General features: G+C 35.6%; 1 protein-coding gene across 1 annotated transcript in view; it reads left to right on the plus strand.

Moving 5' to 3' along the window:
* Nucleotides 1–26,615, plus strand: part of ASCC3 (activating signal cointegrator 1 complex subunit 3) — a 264,786-nt gene that overhangs the window by 89,898 nt on the left and 148,273 nt on the right. Inside the window, 3 exon segments of the mRNA XM_009886755.1 lie at nt 870–1,034; nt 12,831–13,007; nt 16,131–16,202. Coding sequence (XP_009885057.1) covers nt 870–1,034; nt 12,831–13,007; nt 16,131–16,202 — 414 coding nt within the window.

Below are 26,615 nucleotides of genomic sequence, written 5' to 3' on the forward strand. Positions count from 1 at the left end.
CACTGGAACAGGCTGCTCAGAGAGGTTGTGGAGTCTCCCTCTCTGGAGACATTCAAAACCCGCCTGGACGCCGTCCTGTGCAACCTGCTGTAGGTGACTTTGCTCTGGCGGGCGGGTTGGACTAGATGATCTCCAGAGGTCCCTTCCAACCCTGACCATTCTGTGATTCTGTGATTGTGGAGAATGGAGGGTACTACGATTGAGATTGAATGTACCTCAGTTTTATCTGATAGTCTGTTACTTAGAGATATATGCAAAAAGAGAAGCCATTGCAAGAACATGCAAAAAATGGCACCATAATAGAGACTTACCACAGATGTATCTACAAGGAATAATAAAGCTTGGAAGTTACCTTTTCCAGGACTGGTAGAAGTTGTTTAATTTATTTCACCAGTGCAAGGATCAAGATATCAAAATGTACAACTTGAAACTATGCCATAGGGAGAAAGCATTTCATAGGGAACTGGGACTATCCACTCAAGCTTAGGTATAAGGGGGGGGGTCTTAGCTGTTTACTGGGCTGTGGTGAAGGTTAAAAGTATTTTATCACAAATACTTTTTAGTGGGACACATACATTAAATGACTCGCACAATTATGTAAGGAGTTGATTCTGGATAGCTGCTTAATTCTTTTAATGTGGAAAATGCATACAAATGATGCACAGTAGCTTGAAGTTATTAATTTATATTTCCATGTGGTTTTTCATACTGAATCCTACTAATGGTCATCCAGCGTATGTAGATGTAGCAAACTGTGTTTACTTATAAAATAGGTAAAACTTAATAGAACTTTGTTAAGTTCTACATTACATTTGCTCTCTGGATTTTTCTTTGTAAATGCTTAATATTTCTTTTTTCTGTTCTACTAGATGCTTGTGACTACTCCAGAGAAATGGGATGTAGTGACAAGAAAAAGTGTTGGTGATGTCGCCCTCTCGCAGCTGGTAAAACTCTTGATTCTTGATGAAGTTCATCTGTTGCATGAAGACAGAGGACCTGTACTTGAAAGTATAGTAGCACGTACATTACGTCAGGTAAGAGTAAAAAAATCTTAAGAAGAATTTTATTTTGGTCAAGAATAGATAGATTTCAGTGTAAAAGGAGAAATGCGAGACATTGAAATCAAAATGCTTAGGCAGCTTACAATTTATTTTATAGCTATTCTGTACTAGGAATGAAGAAAAAAATTTGTCTTCTACCTTCTCTTCTGTATTATATCAACTATCAGATTCTTAGAATGCATAATTTATTACAGAGCTATTTCTTAAGATTTATTTACTTAATATTAATGTACTTACTGTACAAGTAATGGCAAAATTAGACATTTTTAAACTAATAATAATCAGGTTCATGTTTTAATATAACCAAAATTGAACGTATTTTCTTACCCGGAATACTGATTTTTAATCAGCAGTTTTCCTAGGAGAATGTGTTTTTTTTTAATTACAAGTAGTGTCTTAAAACTAGGTAAACCTTTCAGCACTGCTAGAAAAATACTATTTAATTCTTACTTTAACATAATTGGTACTTTTTTTCTCCGCCATGCTTTAGTGGTACTTTCTAAATACCAAGATTTGAAATGGCAAAAGGAGAAAAGGGTGTATGTGTGTGGTTTTTTTCTTAAATCTTGTACAAAGGAAGGATTCAGAGTTAGGGAATAAATAAGATTGGTCTCAATGGTGGGATGTGCATTTACAAGAAAAATAAAATACGAATTAGGATAAATAAATAACGGGAAGGAGAGAATAGAGTGCCTTCTTTTTTTTGTCATGCAGAGACAAAGTATGTCAATACAAATAATCTGTAACAAATTAAAAATAAACACAATTGGTATTGTTATGCCTCTAGTATGTTAAATGTTTAAAGCCTTTTAGCTTTCAAGATGCTTTTTTCTTGCTTTTTTCTACACTAACCTTGTTAAGGCTCTCTGAATCATCTAATTCCAGCTCCTCTAAGAACAGAATAAAATGGATGTCTGCTGTAATCCAGTACAGAAAGTCTAAAGTTCCTGCATAAAGAATGAAATAAGTAATAATTCCTTAGAACAAGCTACACTTTAATGGAGAGCAGGGCTTTGTAAAGTTTAGACTACTTCAAGAGCACTAAAGCTTAACCTGCTTGATTCTTTCTTAAATGTTTTTGATAACCTTGTTTTCCTTAGGTGTCTTTAAAGTAAAGCATCTCAGCTTTTAGCGGTGACCGTGATGGTCATTGTCTTCAAGTCAAATTGCAGGACTCCTGCATTTTTTAATGCGAAGTTTTGTGAGACTTGTAAGATAGGCTTCAATTGTCCAAAATAGATGTCTAGAGCCATTTTATCTGCCCTACATTATTCAGTTTGGCATCCTGTTTCTGCTTCATTTGGACACAAATCTTCCAAAGATCCTTTTCTTTGGTGTCTGTCAAGCCTGTGCAGGTAACTTAAGGAATACAAAATCTGAGGCAATTATGTCTTGGGTACTGAATCCTATCCTTAGTGCTTTTATTGTAAGATAGCAGTATCTTGCTTCAACGCTCATTTAAAAAATAGCTCTCTAGGGTGCTTTAATCTTCTAGGATTTCAAGGTTTGTTTTACCTACCAAGTTGCAGTTTAACTCATCTGGCATTGAATCTACTCATTTGTAACCCTTCTTTAAGTGAAACAGATGGGAAGAAAAACAAAACACAAATCTTGAAATTAACTGTCTCACCACCTTTCTGAAGACCTTATTTATGAATCTTTACAAGAAGGTAGTTGAAGAGAGGGAAAATTTACAGTATAAAACTACACTTAAAAAAAACCCCACAGTTAAACAGAAAACAAAACTACCTGTTGAAATATTTAGAAGTGTGCAGTAGAAAACAATTCCAGACAAAAATATTTTGAATTGCAAGACTCTCAGAGAGCTTGGGGACAAAGAAACAGGAGCTGTTTTGTACAACTCTTTTACCTTTTTAATATGGAAACAAATAATAAGAGGGTTAGTTTTAAAAATACACTGAAACATTATACTGCAGCATCTGAGCCTGCAAGCATAGCTCTATGAAGTTTGCAGTAAACATCCATAACTAATTATGAAATTACTGGAACTTTTATTTTGTGACTAAAAAAGAGAACATAAACTTTGTGATTTCAGAAGTGTTTTACTGGAGCTTAGTGAAAATACTCTTACAGATGTTTTAAGTGTTAAAATATCACATATAATAATGTTTTAATGATATTTTGAAAAGCAAAAATGTTCGGTTACATTTCTTTGGTTCTGTTCCCTGCACATAGTTCTGTTTTGTGCATTTTGATACAAATTCATAAAAGTCCCTGGAGCAGGAACTAGACCCAGGGTATTCAGCCCATACCTGAAGAACATCCCTCTGACTTTGATGATTCTGTATGAAACATTAAGCTCTTCTCCAGCCCTTCTGAAAGTAGTTCTAGAACATACTTTCACTGATGACTGTGGAAATATCATACTTACTCAATATTTATGCACACAGGAGGTAAGAATAATTGTTCAGTTCTTAAAAAGAAAAAAATCAAACAAAACAATAACAAAAACACTGACATCCATTTGAAATATCCTTATGTCAATTACACCACTGCAGTAATTGCTGAAATCAATTACGTGATTTGTATACTGGTTTAAGACATCAGAAATATTGACTAGTCCTTATTTGTAGTGGAGGGATTCAGAAAGTGATTAGACAAGTAATTCAAAGAAAAATCAATTGCAGGTTAATAGTCACTGGGGTCTGTAGTAACTTGGAGCTACGCTGGCAAATATCATTGACATTTTCCCAGTTTCTTTACTGTCCCTTTTTGGCCACTGTGGGAGACAGTAGATTGAAGTAGTTAGATTTTTGGTTTGACTTGGAACAGTCATTTCTTCTATCCCTTCTAGGACAGAACTCAATTCATTTGAATACTGCTTCAGCCTTTTTAATAAGTCACTAATAGCTACTCTAATAATGGTGTGTACCTATCGTTTCGTCTGGGTGATGCTTCCCTAGCTTGTGTATGAGACAATGTCATGTTTGCTGTGCAGGTCAAGATGTATAATGTAGCAGCTTTTACATTTTGCAGGGCTTGTTATCCTGTCATGTAGAAGAAGCATCCCTCTTGTTTTGTTGGAGTGTGAGGGTTGTTTTGCTTTGATGGTGGATAATAGAGAAACAGACAATGGATTATTTTTTTTATCTTTTTAAAAATTAGTGTTCAATTAGCTACTTGGGGCTACAACTGTGTTTTGAAATCTGTATTCATATGCTGTACAAATACAACTATACAAATACCTTCTCAAAACAGGTATATCTTGATGCATTAGCAGGTCTGTGCTAATTTGTACCTCAAAATATTTGGATTATTGTACTTTTCCCCAGATGAACACTGAGACACACCACTTACTGTAAGACTTTAACATGTTCATTTTAACTTATGGCATTTTTTAGAATCAGGTTGTTTTTGAACCTGGAAGGAGCATATATATTGGAATTGCTGACAGTTTTACTCACAGCAAAATGAACAGCATATTTGTGCATGTTTGCACTTTTCAAATTTTAGAGAATTTTTTGCAAGTGATTTAAATTGACTTTGCCTAACATTTTGGTGGGGAAATTGCTTTGAGCTCTGTTATATACTGTAGGTATAACATCAAACAGCTTCTTTGAATCAAATTTATAACTTTGATGTTTAAAGTTTTAGTGTGGAGTATAATACAGATGTAAAACTGAAATGCTTAAACTTTTTAATCAAACTTTCCACACTTCTGTAATATCTACTAAGCTTATTAGCTTGAAAGAAAAAATTGACTGCTTTTAAAGGACACTGAATTATTTTGTCATAATTATTCAGAGTTTTTGATGACTTCTTTGCTGCTTACGGGTATTTTTTCACAAAAAAGCATACTGAATATTATATTTGAGTGATATGTGAGTTTTGATACCTTCTCTCAACTATGTGAATGATAAATTAAATAAAAGAAAATCCATAGTAAAAGATTTCTCAGATTTGGGAGAACCAAAACTCCCATCGGAAACACACTAATATTGTTCTCTTCACAGTCTCATTCTTCAAATTTGAGTTTCAGTTGCTTTATGTTTTTGTATGAGATCAACAAAATTGCTAGATAACTAATAGGTAGGACAACACAGCAGGATAAGCAATCCAGGAGATTCCTGGAGTGTGTTAAGAACTTCCTCCTCCAAGTGATAGAGGAGACAATGATGAGAGGGGTTCTGCTGAACCTCATACTCACCAACAAGAGAGGATCTCATTGGGGATGTGAAGTTCAAAGGCAGCCTTGGCTGCAGTGACCATGAGATGGTGGAGGAGTTCTCCTTCCCCTGGAAATGCTCATTTTTCCTTTCTGAGCTTTCTTTCCTCATGACAACTTATTTTAAGAAACTTTCCCTTTCAGCTGTCATGTAGTTTTCCTTGCTCTGGGTGCATTGTCAATATCTCTACTTCCTTATTATCTCCTCTACCTCTTTTCTGTCCCTCTGGTTCCCTCTGTTACCTCCTTACTAGAAATCAGAAGCAAACAAGTTCAGAGGTTTCTCACCTAAAGCCAAACACCTAATTGTTATCAAATTAGGAATTTTTATGTTCTTGGAATCCCATTCTTGATTAAGAAAGTTTGAGCAGTTTATTTAAAAAAAAGAAAAAAAAAAAGGGGGGGCAAAGCTCATAGCTAATCACCTAAACCCTATGTACATATCTTGTGTGTAATGGTAGCTCACTGTAGTTCCTACTTGTGTCTTTTGGGACTAGGATGGCATTGGCATTGCATTTGGTTCTTCATTTCTCATCTTGAGTGACTGCTGTTAGTATTTTGTCTCTTTGATGTTCCTTATAGAGGCTAATCAAGTTTCTCAGCGTCTCCCATTACAGGGTAAACCAAACAAGCTTACTGAACCATTCTACAAAAATGTTTTGGTTTCCAACTATAGTGTTGGGGGGCTTTTCACTGAACTTTCTTATATTTGTGACTGTATTTTTAAAACATGTCAACAAAACTGGGTGTAGAACTTTTGTGTTAGTTTTGGTTGTGGCATGTACAGAGGTAGAGAGTTTTCCTCCTATTACTCAGTTCTGTCCTTTAATACCTCTAAGAATTGCATGTACTTAATTTACTAATATATCATCTCCAGAGCTTGCATTCAGATACTTGTTCATTAAGTCCTCAGACAAACCTCTTTATGGTTGCTGCAGGATTCACTTGTTGCTATAAGAATGTTTCCTGAGAATAGTGTCTCGTTTTGCAGCTGTGGCCTGTTTTAGAGTGAGCTAAATTAAAAGAAATTTAGTTTGAATGGGACCATCAACCTAGATTTATCAGTATGGCTGATGCACACATCAGTTATATTAATTCTGCCAATCACCTGCTGTTCTTGTCACCAGTTATTTTTTATTTACTGCATATCATAGATAAAATTATTTAATAGAGTTGGGCTTACAAGGCAATTAGAGGCATCCCTTTTTAATTGCTGTTTTTCAATTATACATTCTTTTTAAAATCTGTCAGTTCATCAGCTTGTGATAATTTAATACATGTTTCCTTGCTATTCCGTGAGATTATTTTTAAACAGTATGTTGTGCAGCCGAATGTCTAATGCCTTACATGAGTCGATCTATCTTGTTATCTTTTCTGGCAACTTTGTAGTTGTGTAAAAATTACTTTTTTAAAACAACATACTTTTTAAAACAAAACCTAATCTCCATTTGTTTAGAAGATGTTATGTATCAAATATTTGAATTGATCTTCAGAAGTTTTTCTATTACTTTGCATGGAAGTGATGTCAGGAAGTCATTCTGCGTGTCATTTTTTATTAGTGATATGTGAACATTTTTCCATTTTGTGTGATATATCCATGGAGTTTAAGTGGTAGTAGTGATTGTCATATGTTTTATTTTCTTTCATAATATGGTAAAGGAGTTAAACTGATTTGTAGAAGGGTTCATATTTCGTTTTGTTTCTTAGTTTGTGAACAAAACAGTGAGCATAGCATGAAAAGGCATTCTGTCATTCAAGAAAAACTGACATGGCACTGTGCAGGCCATACAAATCTCTTAATGGGTATATTCAAAAATGTCATTTCTTAAGCCAAAGTATTGCATACTTAATATTTAGCTGAGGGAAAATAATATGGTTTCTAATAATGCTTTCTGCATGGTTACGTTTTTTCAGTACCTCTAGATTTTTAAATATGTTCTAAATGGAGGACTGAGATCACAGTATTTTCAGGGTTCATTGGAAGCAGAGTAAAACTCATTTATAAAATTACTTAACTAGATGGTTGCCTAGTAACAAATGCATTCTGTGCAGAGTGTTTGAGTTGTAGATAACGTCCTATGTAGAATCTTCAAAACAGTATTAGTAATTGCATTTTTACTATGTACTTTTGATTTTGCAGTTTTACTGTTTTTTCCATTTTTGTTCCTAAAACTAGGAAATTACCACCTATGTGGACTGATTGACAACTTCTTAATTCTTTCATTAGACAGTAAACAAGATCTCAATAAACAAATAAACACTGATGAAACATTCTAACAACTTCCTTCTTAGTCATTTTGAAACACCTTTCATTCTTTCTTTTTAAAATGTTCGAAGAATTGCTCCTTTTTTTTTTTCTTTCCTCTTCTTTTTTTGGACAATGTGAAAAACATAGGTCTTGTGACAAGCTGAGACTTAGAGGCATTCTTGGGGTAGAGCGATATCTAACTAATAACTCACATCAATCCTTATATGCAGTACTTCGTTCTTACCATTGTTGAGCAGGGAACTCAGGAACCTAAGTTAAGAATTCATCTTGCACATTTAGACTAAAAACTAAGAAACACTTGTGTCTAATTTTCTGTGTATCTTGTCTTTAGTATACATCTGAAGTGCATACAGACTGAATGTAGAGTGTGCGTTGAAGTGATCCTGGGTCATCTGAATATCAGATTAATTTCTAACCAGTGGACAATTCTTCAAATATTAGAATGTGTAAACTTGTCTGATTCACTTAATTCTCTGCTCGAGTTGAACAATCAGGGATATGTTTTCCAGCTTGATTGTAATTCATTCTGTGAATGTGATATTTTAATACATGGAAATGGGAAGACTGCCAAGATCACAAAGTTCAGGAAGAACTTTAGAAGTCAGATAAAAGAGTATGTCTGTGCATACTCTGTATGCTCTCAAGTGGTGGCTGTAATGTAATGAAATGATATGCAAATCTTAAAACGTATTAGGAATAAAATGATCCTACTGTGATCAATTTACTGTCCAGAGAGGCACTTCCCATACTTGATCCTTTATCATTTACAGTGTAAATGCAGATGATGCTTAAGTGTGGAAGTCGGTACTGGATAGCTATCTTCTGTTTATTTTTTCTGTATACATGGAATTTCATGGTGTGATAATTGTGCTCTCCAAGCGTGTATAGTGAACATGCTGCCAATTCTCCACATGCCATCTTGAATGCTTCTGAATTAGATATACTAATTAGATATGTCAATTAAATATAATTATGGAAATTTTATTTCTTACTTCCAGTGTAGTATCAAATCAATAAAATAAAGTAAAGCTTTCAATGAACATGATATGCAGATAATGTGACATTTCCGTTTTCCTAAGAAAGCCTTGTAAGTTCCAAATATTGCTTATATTTTTACTGAGATAATTAAACACATATCAAGATTAAAATGTTTGAGATTGTGTGCCAGTAGTGAAGAAAACACATTTAGCTGCCTACCACCAGCCAGTGATAGGGAATGTAAACTTTTTCAACCAAAATATCTTTTCAGTAATTTTTACTGCAGTTTCGGGAAAAGAGTATGTGTTCATAGTATCTTGTATAAGAAGACACAATCTTTAGTGGGGACTTCTAGGACCAAATAATAAGTGATCCAGCACATGAAAAATATTAATGTTTGAATGGACTGTATTTAAAAAGGGCCTCTGCACACTTTCAAGACTTTTCTTTAGAAGCATCTGAGAGCAAAACTCAGATGCTTGCTCTTAAAGGTAAAGTCAGACAAGTAGTTGAAAAATGCACACAGAGAATTCTGTTCTAAAAATGTGTTAGAATTCTAAAAAACATTATGAAAAATAAAGTCTCTATAGTATTTGGATAGATGAATAATCAATAAATAATTGAAACTTAATTATAATCACAGAGAAAATTTAAAAATAAATCATATATTATGGTTGCCTATACAGGTAATTTTGGTTTTCTAACTTTTGAATTTAACACAGTTTTAGTCAGTGCTGTTTGTATATTGCCATGTATAATTAAAACAATAAACAAAACTCATTCCTTATATGTATGGGATGATGTGCAGACACATAGGCTTTTAGTTTACAGTTATAACTTGATGTGAGCATAAAATAATTGGGAGAATTGTTGTGATATATATTGTCTTTAAGAGTAAATGTACCTCTTTTTGCTTCTTGCTTATTTTTTATAGCTATTAATTATTGATATTTTGCGTTGCTAAGTGGATATAAAAGTAGATGTTGAAAAAAAAAAAAAAGATACTTTGTTTGGTTGGCCTTGAAAGAAGTTAAAGATATTGATGGAATGATTTAGTCTTAATAGTCTATTTAATTATGAAGACTAAGAAAATGTTACTATAGAGAAAAAACTTTATTGCCTGGTTTCTGTGTAGCACTCTGATTTGATTTCTGTGGCTTGATAGAAAACTAATTGCTCAAATACTTTGAAAATTTTAGATTTGTAAATTGAAAAAAAAATATGTAGGTACTATATACATATGCACAGAGTATGTGAAGTATATTATAAAATATACAAGAATATTTTTGGTTTTAAATGTGCTATGCATATTAGTACTTTTAATGACTTGCTTGTGTTAACTCTGTGCTGTGGTTTTCATATGGAGTTGTAATTCAGGGTTTTCAATCAGCTCCTTAACTCCAGGGGCAACTGCCAGATCAGTGACGTTAAATGGCTTCTTTTTACAAAGGTTTTGAAAGTGGCAGCTCTCAGTAAGCTGTAACTGTTCTCTAGGCATTGTTTGTATTTTGAAAGAAAACTCTGAACAAACAGTTTACAGTTAATTGGTGTAAAAATTCATACTGCCATGGTTATTAAGCAGAGTTCTTGTTAATTGTTTAAATACTTGAAATGCTTTCCTACTTTCAGATGGAACTGAGCACATTTTCAAACTAGTGCTCTCAGGCTCTTAGGAGATTTGAAAAAAATTGTTATTGAATTTAGCAAAATCAAATAATGTTTTCCAGATTGAAGCTCAGTTACACTTTCAGAGTGTTATACTTAGTATCAGGTGATTGTGAACAAAGTACAGGATAAATATATCAGCAAGTGGTTACTGTTCTTACAGATTCAAGTTGTGTTGTTTTTGTTTTTTTTTTTTTAAAAAAGCATATAAACATTAAGTAAATTAAACTTTTGTACTGGGTGCAGGTGCCCAGGTACTGGCAGTGGGGGGTTGCAGGGGCTGCCTCTGTGAGGAGAGGCCAGGGCTGCCGGTTCCCACCCACAGGTCTGAGCCAGTTCTCAGCCCCACAGACAAGATGGCAGTGCCGCTGGGAAAGCATATCTAAGAAAGGGCAAAACCACTGTACAGCAGTTAAGAGAGAGAGATAGGAGTGAGGAAAAAAGAGTGAGAAACAACCCTCCGCAGACACCAAGGTCAGAGCAGAAGGAGGTGGTGCTCCAGGGGATGGAGTCAAAACCAAACCAAAAAACCCCAAACAAACAAAAAAGAAAACCACTCACTTCTCACCCCACCCCAAAAAAAACCCAATGTAAAACCTGTGTGGCTGAGGTTGACTATCACCCTTAGGTCATCACATCTTGAGTCCCCAACATAAGAAGGACATGGACCTGATGGAGTGCATCCAGAGGAGGGCCCAGAGGATGATCCGAGGGCTGGAGCACCTCTCCTGTGAGGAGAGGCTGAGAGAGCTGGGGCTGTTCAGCCTGGGGAAGAGAAGGCTCTGGGGAGATCTTATTGCGGCCTTCCAGTACCTAAAGGGGGCCTACAGAGGAGCTGGGGAAGGACTTTTTACTAGGGCATGTAGTGACAGGACGAGGGGGAATGGCTTTAAACTGGAAGAGGGCAGGTTTAGATTAAACATTAGGAAGAAATTTTTCACTTTAAGGGCTGTAAGGCACTGGAACAGGTTGCCCAGAGAGGTTGTTGAGGCCCCATCCCTGGAGCTGTTCCAGGCCAGGCTCGATGTGCCCTTGGGCAACCTGGTCTAGTGGGAGGTGTCCCTGTCTATGGCAGGGGGGTTGGAACTCGATGATCTTCAAGGTCCTTTCCAACCTAAACCATTCTATGATTCTATGAATGATAATGCTTCTTTGTATTCTTCAAGGTGAATGCTGCTTTTATTCCCTGCAGACGGAAGACTTCTGAAAATGAAATCTCTCATTTTTCCCAGTCATTTCAAAATTTGCATTTACAGATAAGATTTTGCTGAACGTGGGCTTTCCTTTGCAAAGCTGCTCTTTGTATAAGTGCAGAAGGGTCAATCAGCAGCTTTTCTATGTAGTTTAGTTAGTTGCGTCCACAGTTTAAACATCCAAATTTTTGCCATGAGACACTTCCATTACCAGGCAACGTAGTGGTTTACTTTGACTGCTTGATGTCTGTGGAGTTGTGGAGGGTGGTTTCTTTTTGGGTTTCATTTATTACCTTGGTGTGCTTGTTATTTGCCAGGTCTGTGTTATGGTATGGTGTATTTTATCTTCCTTGAGAATGTTTGCCATATACTTTTTAATCATCTTTTTTTAAAACTTTTAATTTATCTGTCTTAATTACATGGCACTTCCTGTCACCTTAATTCAGACACTTGAGTGATTCAAAATCTGTATTCTAAGTAAAACCTCATGCTGTTTTGAACAGGACTTAGCTAGGTAGAAGTTACCAGCCTTGCTCATCATAAGACGTTCATGTGTTTGAGACAAGTTGAGAACCTCATATATGACTTCAGTTATAGTGTATAAAAAGCCTTTTGATGAAAATTACTGTGAGCTTTGCTTCTAAATAATTATGCTAGTAAGGAAGTTGTCAGCCAACCTACACAGCTCTTAATATTCCAGAAGGAAATGGGAAAATTCTTGTGTCCTTTGCTCATTCAAGTCTTTTGGCTGGCTTCATTCTTTATGAAAATTACCTGGAAATACATATAATATGCAAGCTTTTATATGGAACAGAGTATTTCATTCTGAAGCACCATTTCCGTATCTTACTGAATCAGAAGTCATGTAATGCAAACATTTGAGACATTTAAAGAAAAAAAAAAGAAAAAAGAAAAAAGTTTGTTACAGATTGACTTCTTGGTATTTGAATATCTTCAACTCCACAGAAGTACTGCTACGTATCGGAGAAATGCAGGTAGCAATGAACTAGAAAAGATTGTGTAAGAGATTTGTGGAAAGGTCTAAACAAAAGCCAAGACTGATGAACGACACGAATTGCATTCTTCTTTCTTTTCGGAACTGTGCTGTGATTTGGACTAAGGAAGAAATGATACCAAATTATCTGTCTTTGTTTTGCCTATAAATTGGACTATCCCTTCTTAACAAAGCCAGTTTTATTGCTGTTGTTCCTCCGTATCAGTTAATGACTGCTAACCTTTTGGAGGGCAAAAGTACAATAAAATAGAAAGATGAATAAGCAAGATTTGATGGAATTGCAGGGTGCTTTGGTTTCTTCAATACAGGATAATCACTAACTCACATCTATTGTTCACCTTTTGTAAAAAGTATTTACTGCTTCTTTCACATTACTGTTTTATAAGGGATGTTTTAAAAGTCTCTGCTTTGATTTCTTGGCTTGAACACTTGGATCATTTACAGGTTTTTTGTTTTTTAATAGGTTGAATCTACACAAAGTATGATTAGGATTTTGGGCCTTTCAGCTACATTACCCAATTATCTTGATGTTGCTACGTTTCTACATGTCAATCCCTGCATTGGACTGTTCTACTTTGACGGCCGTTTCCGACCTGTACCACTGGGGCAAACCTTTATAGGGATTAAGACAACCAATAAGGTAAAGAATCATGAATGCCAAAGGAAGGGTTGCTGTTTGTTTTGATCATGCTTTATGTATGTATGTGTAGAGGGTATGGGTTTATTATGCTACAGGTGTTTTATGAAGCATATTTTCTTCAAAGATATGCATAATTGAAAGGTGCTTTAAGACTTGTATTTCCTCAGTTTACGATACTTGTAAATGGGCCTTGTTGCAATTGGATACAATGGTATCTAGCTTGGCATTGCCTCCGCTTCACTAGTAAGTTTTGCTTGATTAAGGAGAAATCGTCCCCCTCAGCTGCAGTCACCGTAGCAGCTGATTATTCTGCCTTTCTCGTTTCAGTTTTCCATTTTCCTAGAAACAGTGATGCTTCTTGTTTGGTTGTAAGGATGCATGAGGAATGTTGTAAGAAAAATATTCATTTATGAAATCTGTGGAGATATATATATTAATATGACATGCGTTAATACTAGCTGGTTATGAGTTACTGATGAAAACGTTAGCATGTGAAGCCATTTGCTGTCATATGTGCACATCTGATAGAAAACACATTAAAATAGTCCCTAAATAAGTTTCTTAACTCTTTGTGCTCTTGCTCGTTTTGGGAAGCATTAAGGTTATGGTCAAATATAATATTCTTTTCAAAAATCGTAAGTGCAGTGCCACTTGACACATAATTTATAATTCTTTTTTTAATGCTGGAATTAATACAAACATGTTTCCATAAGATTTCCTGTGCATCTCACTAACTTATAATTAAAGCTTATATAGCTCAGCTTTTTAAAAAACCTTATTCTTCTCTGATTTAATTTAATAGAAATCAAAACATTTTCAATCAAAAGTTAATTTCATAGCTTAGTCAATAATAGCATTTTGTTTTCTTTTTTGTAAAAATGGACATTGCCTTTCTTACTAGGTTATTTAAGTAGTTCATTCCATCTGCAGTGCAGGAAAGAAACTTACTTTACAACTGCAGGGAGCGTTTCAAGTCTATACACACAAGAATAGTTTACCATATGGTCCTTACCATGATTTGCATATTTTAACCTTCATTAATTGTTTCAAGTACCTTCACTGTTACTTCCTGTTGCTTTTCTTTAATCTTTTCCTGATACTTGATTTCAATATTTAGTTTATTTCTACTGCATGGTAAGAAAAAAGGAGAGACTCCATTTCTTCATCATCACTTTAAAATGTGATTTAAAAATCAAAGAAATATTCATATTAACCTGTAACGTTTGAAATTACTAAAAAAAAAAAAAAAAAAACCACCAAGAAGTTTAAAAAAAAATGACATGAGGAAATACTAGGAGGTAATAGTTACTCTGAAATGTGAGTGCCTGGCAGACAAAAACAACATACCATAGCCAGGAGTTTGTCTTTCTGCTCTTCAGAAGAATGTCATGATGGATTTCATAGAGTAAAATACATTTTGCAATCAAGATAATACACTATAGCACATGAAAAGTAAAAGTATTAAGCCTTTTTGAGAAAGGATTCTGTGCAGGATAATGCTAATGTTAAAGCTGCCAAATAATTGCCAATATTAACATCCTTCTGCTCTATATGAGAGGAGGAAAGCAATATAAGAACCCAAAGAATCAAAAGCAGTTCTTTCAGAACATCGCCAAGTGCAATAAATACTATGTCTATATCCACACTGATGAGTTGCAAGGAGATAGAAGGCTGTTAGTTTATTTAGGTGGATGCTTTGCCACAGCTGTCTGACATCCTTCATCCAAAAAACCTCACAAAAATTTGGAATTGATTAGTGATTTGCCACATCATGTGCAAACTGTAGGCAGGCTTTCAAAGGCAAGGACAGCATGGTGTATTTATTATGCATAGAAGTTAGCCAGGAAAGCTCTTAAAACTCTGTATGTTGAAACTGCTAGAGCATATGGAACCGAGACTGAAGTTCACCTTCTTCAGTCGGAGGTCTGTTTAAGTCAGCTATTTTTCTTTAATGTCAGTTATTTTTCTTTATGCGTGTGTATGTTTTCCTCTCTAGTTATAAATGCAAAGAATACATAAAGTTGTATTTGTATGTATGTATATATGTATGTCCAGAGTTGTATTTATGCACTGCCTATGTATGTTTCTCCTTTATGATTTTTACTTGTTATTATTTGAAAAAATAATTAAAATGCTAACCTCTCATTTTCAGCATAATTAGACTGGTTACTTTTTTCTTGCACACATGTCCATATTGTCTCCTCTTTTTATTACCATGCTTGTACGATGCCAAATATGAATGTTCTCTTCTTCCCTCTAAAGCTGTGCTTTTCAACTTTCAGCTATTCTAGATAACTCCCAAGTACTAAATTTCCATTTTTGAATTCTTATATGCTTTGCTCTTGTAAAACATTTCTTTGTGTCAAAAAACTCTGGTTATAAAACAGCTATCTTCTTTCCACCCATGAATGCACAAATGAAGAATGGAGTGATTGTTCTGATTTTGAAGTTCATTTATTCATTTTGATTTGTCACAACCTTAATACTGAGCTGCATTCAAGTAGATACGTGCTATTTATATTGTGATACTTTAAAGAAATAGATTAAAAAAAAATCTTTAGAGTAGCTTGAACAATATTTTTTTATTTTAACTGAACTGTTTGTTTTGGAACCCTCCTGAAACATTTTGTTTTTGCATAATTGGAAACTCTGTACATAGTACTACCCCTATTCTCCATGCATGACTGAACCATGAAGAAATTTGTTTTCTGTGGCAAAAAAGTTGACAATCGGTAATTTCCTGAATATGTATATATGTAAAACCTATTTTTGTAGTACCAAATGGAATTAAATGGATACTTCATCAATATCCTGTAGAAGTAAGATTCCTTAATATGAAACAGAAAAATTAAAGAGTAGAACTGGATTACATCTCTTTCATCATTAAAAAAACCTAGTCACGTAATAAATTTTCTGTCCACTGCCCTTACTTGTATTTTACCTATTTATTTTCATGTTGTGCTTGTGAATTTAAGAATACTGAAAAGATACCATTAAGAATGGGAATCAGTATATTATAAATTTAATTGCATAATCACTTTTTTTTTTCATGAATTGATATATAGTAGAAAATATATAAAGATAGAAATTATTTTAATATGAGGTATGGTGTTTTTTTTCCAGGTGCAGCAGCTGAATCATATGGATGAAGTATGTTACGAAAATGTGCTGAAGCAAATAATGGCTGGACACCAGGTATTTATTTTTTGTTTGTTTGCATTTAGAACACATATAAAGATATTCGTTTATGTCATCAAAACAGGGTATTAATAAATATTTTTTAATTTTTTTATTATTATTTTGAGGTGCATCACTTCAGAGGTCATCTCTAATCTTGAAAATACTTTATAGAAACAACATGTAAGAAAATATAAACTGACTACATAATGTTAGTTTCTAGCTAAGGTGAAAATTCCTGGTACTTTATATCCCTTAAAGTAATTAATGTATATTTATGACACTTTTTTAAAATTACAAGGCAAAGTAGGTCAGTACTTTAGAGACCTTAGACTTAGGTACATTTAATGATTAAAAAAAAAAAAAAAAAGAAAATACCACATGTAGTTATTCTTCTTAGCCTTTCCCGTATCTTTCAAATCCTAGTGTCTCCTGCTTGAGACAAGGGATGAGAATTGTGCAGAGTATTCAAGACATGGTACACAAGGGCTCAGCATCTGTCATTTAAAATATCCTGGGGTTTGTGGTTTGTTTGGTTTTTTGTCTTTTTAAAGGAAGTAATCCTTCATTTTGCTGTACAATAGAGGTTTCTGCAGACAATATTCCCCTCCGTTAAGGTGGTGGGATTACCTCATTTGCCTGAATGGTTAATCATTCTGTCATCATTGTGCTCCTGAATCACACACATACAGCGTCTCATTTTTGTTAGAACTTTTCACATACAGCAGTGCGAGCAGCAGTAGTTGTAGCAGGTATGGCACCTGTTCAGACAAGGAACAAATGCTAGTGCAATGTGATCTTTGAAGAGGCTTCTCACTAAATCACACATATATGAAACTCCTTCCCACACAGTCACACTAAGAATTGCACGTTTCTCTTTTTCACAGAAAATTCAGATTGTGTTTTTGAAAGATGAACAGTTGGTTTATGACTTGAGGGGGAAAAAAATATTTCAGCAAAAGCTTCATGGTCCTCCCGCTCCCCTTGCTTTAACACCATTCTTCCACTTATCTTCTCTTGTTGATATCAATTACTGTTGTTACATTCAGAAAACTTTCATGCAGATTACATATGGAAATGCTGATGTTTTTCTGAGTGAAGACTGTTAATAAAATTTGTTGGCAGTACCAAGGGAACTTTTTCTCCTCATTGTCAGTTATGCACATACCAAATTCCTAACACTGAGGTACGTTTAGTTGCTAATCTTTCCTTTCTTTTTATGATTTTGTGTATTTTCACTTGCTGTAGATAAATCTATAAATAGCAGATTCTTTAAATCAGTGTGTGTAAATAAGTAGCATATCTTAGATACCTGGCAGGAAGTTCCAGCATATATGTTACAGCTTTCTTCCCCTCTCTTTTCTTCAGACTGAGGAAAAAACTGTCTACAAACATATATAATACTATTTGAAAAAATGAAGTGCAATAAATTGTTTAATTCTAGCAGGAGATGGTTTTGTAGCTTTCTTTGAGAATAGTTTTAGTTCCTGTACTAGCAGCTGAATGTGTGAGTGTTTTGTTTTAAGGAATGAGCTACAGCTGAAAGAGATCAAGTGAAGAACTGTGGTCTACTTAAGGTTACAGTTTCAGCAGCTGATGCTCTTGCTGATCTTAATTTCTGAAAATTGTATTTCAAACCAACAACGAAAGAAGGATTGTATTTTCAGACAAAGCAGAAGTGTGCTTTCCTATATTATATAAATGTTGGTTTGATTTCAGAACGCTTTGGTTAATTTGATTCAATTGACTGTAAATGTTAAGCATTTTCTTTGCTTGAAAACGTTTGTTCTGCTGTTGTAGAAGTCTCTTAAATACACGTCTAAATACCAACCAGTTACACTGGACTTTTCTTCACAGTGTTTAAAGCAGATTGGTCTTGATGTTATGAAACAAACATTCATATCCTGACATAAATGATATACAAACACTCTTATACAGTCTTTGACAATGAAGAATCAATCATATCAGCTCATTGTATAATACAGTTAATTATAGTGTGTAGTATTGTACCACATATTAAAAATCAGGGATTTTCCCTTTTAATGAGTATGCTATGACAAATCATCTGCCTAATCATTGAACCAACTGCAGAGTATAAGTAATACTAGTTTTCTTTAGTGTCTTTTCACAAAATTGTAAAAATTTTGAGAATAGCTTTTGAACTTCTAAAGTTATCATCACCTTCTGATTTTCGTAGTTTTTAGAAATCCATTACCTTGTGTCCACTTTCACCATAATCTGTTACTGTCATGCTCTGTTACCTTTCTTAGCTTGTGTTATTCTTGAAACTTCTGTTTGCTTACATTCTATGTGTGCAAAGTTTGTTTGCTTTTTAACAGATGTGTTTATTTCTAAATACACTTCTTATAAAGATATATTCACACCTTCCCGCCAAATACTTCAGAAAAAAAAATCCAGAGCAGTTGTATATCTGTATGGGATTCAGGAAATGGTTGGAATTTTATAACTATTCAGGCAATAATGTGTGACAGACACAGATCTCATTAGCAGTGCTTCAGAGAGCCAAAAGCCTACCTGTTCTCTTTTAAACTGAAGCGCAAGAAGGAAATACTAGAATCAGAGAAAAATACTTTCCCTCTTCTAAAGTTCCCTGAGTTAATGTATACCTTCCTGTGGCCATCAAACTTTCACAGTGTTGTCTCTCTTAAGATTCTTTGTACCAGAGTCTTTGGAATGTCTTAATAAATTAAATTTGACATTGTTTGTTTATCTACTGTTCTGTTAACTCATTTTCAAAGAATTCTGCCATGCCAGAACCGAATAATTTACTTTTATGAAAATCATGCTGATGGCTCCCTGTCATATAATAGGGTACAGTGTGATGCTTGACTGAAGTTATATGTTCATGTGTTTTAATAGATGTACATGTGTTTTCATTTTTTAAGACCAAGGCTGGTAGGAGGTAGTTGCATTCTACAGGCATGTGTTTTGACAGATGGAGAGAAGCTTTTTGTGTTGATTTTTCAACAGTCATCCTCTGCAAGACTTCAAGCTCTTCCTGGCTATTGGGAAATTAAGAGTTGGTGATTCAGCCTTTAATTTTGATCCATCTGCTCAAACTAATGAGATACCTCATTTGTAGGCTTCACTTTGAATTACCAAATGCAACTGAAGCTATAACATTTATCTTATAGCACAGTTCTCCTCTTGTTTAACTTGAGGAGAGATACAATGATAGATGGCTTACCCTACTGAGTTTTGTAGGGTTTTTGTTATAGAAACTTTTTATTGTGACTGAAGAAGTAAGATCAGAAAATGTCCCAAAGGTGCTTCTTAAGTCGTTGTGCTGTTTTTGTAGGGTTGCTAACAATGTAGATCTTCATTGGGAGGTTTCTCTGTCAGATCCTACCTCTTTAAGACTGCTTTAAGTGAGAACCTCTAGTGCTGTTAAGTCTGCTTTTCTGGGACTGTCCTGCTGTGCTCAATAGTAGTTGGTGAATATTTGTTTTTATGTGGTGCTTTGAATTTACTATGTTCTTATATTACCTGAAAAGATGTTAGATCCTCTTGGACTGATTTGCACTTTTGAACTTTTATTTCTACTTCTTATATGGTTTATACCAAAGATTATTTAAACAAACAAATAAACAAAAAACCCAAAAAAACCCAAACAGCTGAAGTTACACACTGTTGTTCATCGGAGAATATGACTCCGTGTTCAGTTGCAGGTAGCGTATTTTTGCCAGCATTTATTTTCTGGGAATACTGTTCCCTTGAAGACTGGGTGAAGGCTCAGTCACCAAAAATAATCATTCCCTCAAAGTGACTGCAGCTGTCTCTTGTCAGGTGGTCACCAGTAGTGGGCCACGTGCATTAACAGCATTAATTCAGCTACGGAATTGGAAAAGCTTCTTATTAGACAGCCCTATGAGAAGGACATCTAATGGCGACGAGTTCTGAGGAGTGCGTAGCACCTTTCTGAGGCAGCCTGTAGAGAACCTCATGAGATCAGCAAAGACAGTGAGTGAAGACCATACATTACCAACATCATTTCTATAATAAATGGAAACGTTGCATTACTAGCCAGTTTAGGACAATACATATCATACTGTCTTTATCTTCCAAATGTATGAGGGAGAAAACACCCTTGTCATGTTATGTTTTGAGAAATAGCATAGTGTTTTTAAGAGGTTTGAGAAATAACAGTATTTTTAAGGGTTTGGATTTTTTTTTCCCTCTGAAATATATCATATGTAAATTTTAACTTTATGTTGAAATTCCTCTAAAAAATATGGAGCCGGAGCTCTTTGCCAAGGTTCAGTTACTTAAGTTAGTAACCTAGGGAATTAACTCTTCTTGACTCTGACCATCGCTGCTGTTGTATAGATTGACATCCATTATACCTGCTGTGGTTGCTGACATTTTGATGTTTTGTCCCACTACCTTGATTACTGAGAGATAATCGTGTTTCTTTCATTGTCCCCATCACCTCTTAAATACTTCTGCTGTTATGAATTTGTCAGAACCTTACTGTTCACTATCTTTCTTTTTTTTTTTTTTTTTGTGGTCTGCACATTCTCTCTTGGTCAAAAAAAAGTAGTAGAAACCAGAAATTGCATAAGATTTCTTGGGATCTTGTTGTTAATTTCTTTGATTATGAATTAGAAGGGGAGTTGCAGAAGTTCTTTGAAAGCTTTTGGAGGAAGTACTTCCTCAAACTGTACTCATAAAACTTCCTTGGTTTTGCCACATTCCCTGGACTACTCATCTCTTCCGTTTCTGCAACCTTGTCTTACTTTTTTTTTCTCATAGCTGATTCTCTTTGATATTACTTAAACCTTCAAAAGAAATCCTATGTTCTGTTTGCCCTTGGTGTTGTTTCAGCAGGTCTCCCATATTTACTCTCTGCACCTTACTTTTCTATATTTTTTTTCCTGACCTTCAATACTCTCTTCAGCCACAGGTATCTAAGTTTCAGTGTGGGTTCCTCACCCAGTGCACTCTCCTCGTTGGCCATCTTGTATTTTTTCAACTTGGAGTGCCTTTAGCATTCTCTTGTATTCTGGAACCTCTTTTCCTTTTTAAGACAATGAAAGTCTGTTTTCCCACTGCTTTGAGAATTTTCTGTCTAACTCTGAGATGACATACTGTCTGTTTTAACTTTTCTTGCCCTAGCTCTGGTACTCAGTGAAACTCCTTGAAAGTTCATTTTCTCACTGGGCTTGGTATTTTCAGTTCATAGCAAAAACTGACTGTTCAGTGAAAGTTCTGACGTCTTTCTGTGATTCTCATTGCCCTTGCTGTCTGTGCAGGCATTGAGGCTCAAGGTATCAATGCTTAAATGCTGAGGAGACATCATGGCTTTACGGGAAGTGGTTTCAATATGCAAGGAAGAGTTTTTCTGGAGGCCAAAGATGCCAGGTTGTCTGTTGCAAAGAACCTCGAGTTTTAAAACAGTCAATTGCTATTGAAAGCCTCACCACAAATTCCAAAAGTGGAGGCAGTAGTAGCATTCCTACAAACTTAGCAACAATTCTGGTTAACTTGAGTGCCAGCAGGCTTTAGGAATTGTAAACCAGTGGAGATATGACAACCCATTCAGAATTAATGTGCTGGAAATCTTACTACTGGAACTAACAGTGTAGAGGAAAACAATGAACAGCCATAGACAAACTGTCTGTTCTCAGTGATGCACTATGAGTGGTGATTTCAGACTGCCCATTTTTGGCTTAGTTCAGTTCAGTTTTCGTAACAGCCTTTTGAAGAAAAGTGTTTTTTCAGATAGTTGTTACTTTCTGAGCTTATGCTCTTCTGATTTGGACTAGTTTCTTAGGTTTAGCTGGCTTCTGTCTCACCATTTTGCTTTTGCAGTATTGTCTCAACTGCATCTGATATACCTGTGACAAGCTTTACCTTTTCTCTTTTAAAATTAAATTCGATTTTTTTTTAATGTGCAGAATAGAGCCATGTATACTTGTTAAATTTTTAATTGCTGTATGCTTTGGGTGGTTAGTACGCAGTTTTCTGGAGATCAAGTTTGCTTTATTAAGTAGAATTTATGTACTTAATTAAAATATTGTTCTATACCACTCTTCTGCATTTAGTTTATTAGAAGTAATAATGAGATGCTATATATTTTTTAAAAAGCTTGGAATAATTTCTAAGTATCACCTTGCATAGATTTTTAATACTTTTTCAAATCAGGATTATTGATGTCACGGATCAGAAAAATATTACACTTGAATTTATATAGTCAAAACTGGGTCTGTGCTAAATATTGCACAGAAAGGATTCACTTTGTAATTGTTCCCTATTTACAATAATTGACTTGAACTTTGCAGTACTAAGAAGTGTCATCTGGTTTTTCTTACGCTATCTTATACCAAAAAAGAAACACTGAGAAGTTATTTTAAATTTATTGTATTAAATTGTCAGAAGTGAATTTGACAGGTATTAATTTCATCTGTAAAAATGATGGATTAAATTTCTTTATTATCAGTTTTCCAGTTCTTATTTGGTTTCAGAAGCCATGTGAAGATAAAAGTTTAATAAGCTTAGTTACTGCAACTGTTGACAATGCTTTTATAGCTGTGTCATAAGATAAGATTTAATAAAACAGTATTTTCTTCAGAGGTCTCTCTGGAACTTAGTACCTTGAGAATTAAGCTCGTCCTAGTATTTTTCCTGGGTGAAGTAGTGTTTATAGCACACTTCAGACAGATAACTCTGAAAAGTTACTGGATTTGTTAAAATGTATTCTTTATCTGGATTTTTTTTTTTTTCTAGACTTCCATCTTATAGCCTAAAGCTTTATTTCAGTCTGAGTTTTTGTAACTCTGTAGCTATACAGATTGCGTCTAATTCATCACTGGGTGTAGCTTATTTGCATATATATGTGTATATATTGCTTCTATATTTAGATGTGCACACATGTACATAGGTATATAAAAATGCAGAAGCTGAAGTGGTCTGGCAGGGATAGCTGAATTAGGGCTCATCGTTTTAGATGTTATTTTCATGTCAGCTGATTAAGTGAAGACTTGGATACTTTGTATAGTTTTCTGTAGAATTTCTTGTGCAGTTTTTGCACAATTAGGGCCCATTTGTATGTATGGTTTCTTTAACAAAATTACAGACAAGCTAATTGAGGGATGGTGCACTGTTTTTATGTTCTGCGTCTTCATTATTTATTTATGCACTTAATTTCCACAATAACTGCCTTTTGCAATTCTAAGGATATACTTGTTAATGTAATCTTATGCCTGAATAAACGAAACTTTGTATCTTACTTTAATTAAAAATACTATATTGATGTGCTGTATAGAAGATACTCTTCAAAAAACGTTACATACCAGATGTTTCATGTTATTGTCAAATGATACATACATACTATTTTCCTTTACATTTTCTGGTCTAATGTGTTTAGCTTTAAACATTTAATACCCTGTCAGCTGTCTATATGAACAACTGAGGAAATTGCTGGAAATGGATGCCATAAGTTACATATATAATAAGCTATTATTCTTCAATTAGGTAGTCTTCTAAATTATGTGGCCTTCTAAATGTCATGTGCTCTGCTTCTGTGCCTTATGCTAACTTTTACATATATGTTTGCATTTACAAAGTAGCTTGTCTGGATATGTGTACTTCAGTTTTTGTGATGCATTTATGTAGACCAGAAGGTACCAATTTAATATCTTTCCATTAATTATTAGTTCATGAGATGTTCGATGTATGTCTGCAGTCTTGCACAGCTGCACAATAATGTCAGTATTGGTAATACAACTGTTTAAGGTAGCAAGTGCTCCTGTTTAAAATTATTGTTATTATGATATTGCGAGTGTACCTTGGATCGTTAAAACAAAAAATCAAATCTAATTCCAAAATTAATAACTTCTCATAGCCTGAAATTATATTTAAATGAAATAATAAGTAGTTCCATCTTGAACCACATAATCGCAGAATCACAGAATGGTCAGGATTGGAAGGGACCTCTGGAGATCATCTAGTCCAACCCCCCTGCCAGAGCAGGGTCACCTACAACAGGTTGCACAGGACAGCGTCCAGGCGGGTTTTGAATGTCTCCAGAGTGGGAGACTCCACAACCTCTCTGGGCAGCCTGTTCCAGTGCTCCACTACCCTCAAAGTAAAGAAGTTCCTCCTCATGTTAAGATGGAACTTCCTATGTTCAAGCTTGTGCCCATTACCCCTCGTCCTATCACTGGGCTCCACTGAAAAAAGACTGCTCCCATCCCCCTGGCACCCTCCCTTGTATGTATTAATAAGATCCCCCCTCAATCTTCTTTTCTCTAGACTAAAGAGACCCAAGTCCCTCAGCCTTTCCTCATAAGAAAGGTGCTCCAGTCCCCTAATCATCTTTGTTGCCCTTTGCTGGACCCTCTCCAGCAGTTCCCTGTCTTTCTTGAACTGGGGAGCCCAGAACTGGACACAGTACTCCAGATGCGGTCTCACCAGGGCAGAGTAGAGGGGGAGGATGACCTCCCTCGACCTGCTGGCCACACTCTTCTTGATGCACCCCAGGATGCCATTCGCCTTCTTGGCCGCCAGGGCACATTGCTGGCTCATGGTCATCCTGTTGTCCACCAGGACTCCCAGGTCCCTCTCCACAGAGCTGCTCTCCAGGAGGTCAGCCCCCAACCTGTACTGGTGCATGGGGTTATTCCTCCCCAGGTGCAGTACCCTACACTTACCCTTGTTGAACTTCATAAGGTTTCTTTCTGCCCAACTCTCCAGCCTGGCGAGGTCACGCTGTAAGGCAGCACAGCCTTCTGGCGTGTCAGCCACTCCTCCCAGTTTTGTGTCATCAGCAAACTTGCTGATGGTACACTCTATCCCTTCATCCAGATCATTGATGAATATGTTGAACAAAACTGGGCCCAGTACTGACCCCTGAGGGACACCACTTGTTACTAACCTCCAACTAGACTCTGCGCCACTAACCACAACCCTCTGAGCTCTATCTGTAAGCCAGTTCTCAATCCACCTCACTGTCCATTCATCTAAGCCACACTTCCTAAGCTTTCCTGTGAGGATGATGTGGGAGACAGTGTCGAAAGCCTTGCCAAAGTCAAGGTAGACAACATCCACTGCCCTCCCCTCATCCACCCATCTAGTTACTTTGTCATAGAAGGCTATCAGATTAGTCAGACATGACTTCCCCTTGGTGAATCCATGTTGACTACTTCTGATAATCTTCTTTTCATCCAGGTGCTTTGAGATGACTCCCAGAACAAGCTGCTCCATCATCTTCCCAGGGATGGAGGTGAGGCTGACCGGCCTGTAGTTTCCCGGGTCATCCTTCCTGCCCTTTTTGAAGACTGGAGTGACATTGGCTATCCTCCAGTCCTCAGGCACCTCACCTGTCCTCCAGGACCTTTCAAAGATAATGGAGAGAGGCCCAGCAATGACTTCCCCCAGCTCCCTCAGCACCCGAGGGTGCATCCCATCAGGCCCCATGGATTTATGTATATCCAATTTATCTAACTGATCTTTAACGTGCTCCTTGTCAACCAAGGGATAGTCTTGTTTCCCCCAGACTTTCTCTGTTACCTGCAAAGTCGGGGTCTCACGAGGACTGGCCCGAACAGTGAAGACAGAAGCAAAGAAGGCATTTAGCAACTCCGCCTTCTCTGCATCATCTGTCACGACAGCACCTGTCTCATTCAACAACGGGCCCACATTTTCCCTAGTTCTCCCTAACATACTTGATTGTACAAAGTCAAAATAGTTAGTGTCAGAACAGGACAAAGGGGAATGGTTGAAACAAATTCTTTCATGATCTTGTTTTTCTAAAAAAAGATGCGGTGAAAAGCTGCTTATAATTTTGAATAATAATTGTCGTTCAAGTCCATTGGCATCTGCAAAAATGCAATTGTTAACTGCCTAATGACACATATTTGCATAGTAATAGACTAGCTATTCTTGTTTAATTTTCTATACAGGAATAGATATTGCTATTTCTATTTCTAGCCTGTCAATTAAAATTCAGAACAATTTCTACTACCTGTAGTAGTCAGTAAAATTTTTTTTGTTTTATTGAATAATTTACCATCTACTTTTAGTTCTCACTCTATTAATTTTTCCTCTGCATTTTGTCGTATATTTGGGTAATGCTACAAATTGAAGATAGCATAGATGTTATTATACTGTTCTGAAACAGGTTTCCTTTGGTGTCCAGAATCCATATTTAAGCATTGATTCCACAACTGAGGATTTCTTTTACAGGCCATCTAATGTAGTTCAAAATACAATAAAACAAGATCATAAACACAAGTGCTTGCAGTTTTTAAAGTAATTAATAATTTAGAACTTTCTAATGTAAATTAAATCAGACAAACCATTCAGCATGCATTAGTGGAAAGTGTTTATAACTGTTGTACAGGTATAAAGGAAGCATCATGAAGTTTCACATGGGCAAGTACTTTTTACTCAGAAACATCCACCCATTAG

The sequence above is a fragment of the Charadrius vociferus genome, unplaced genomic scaffold (genome assembly GCF_000708025.1).
Source record: "Charadrius vociferus isolate BGI_N301 unplaced genomic scaffold, ASM70802v2 scaffold76, whole genome shotgun sequence".
Classification (NCBI taxonomy): domain Eukaryota; kingdom Metazoa; phylum Chordata; class Aves; order Charadriiformes; family Charadriidae; genus Charadrius; species Charadrius vociferus.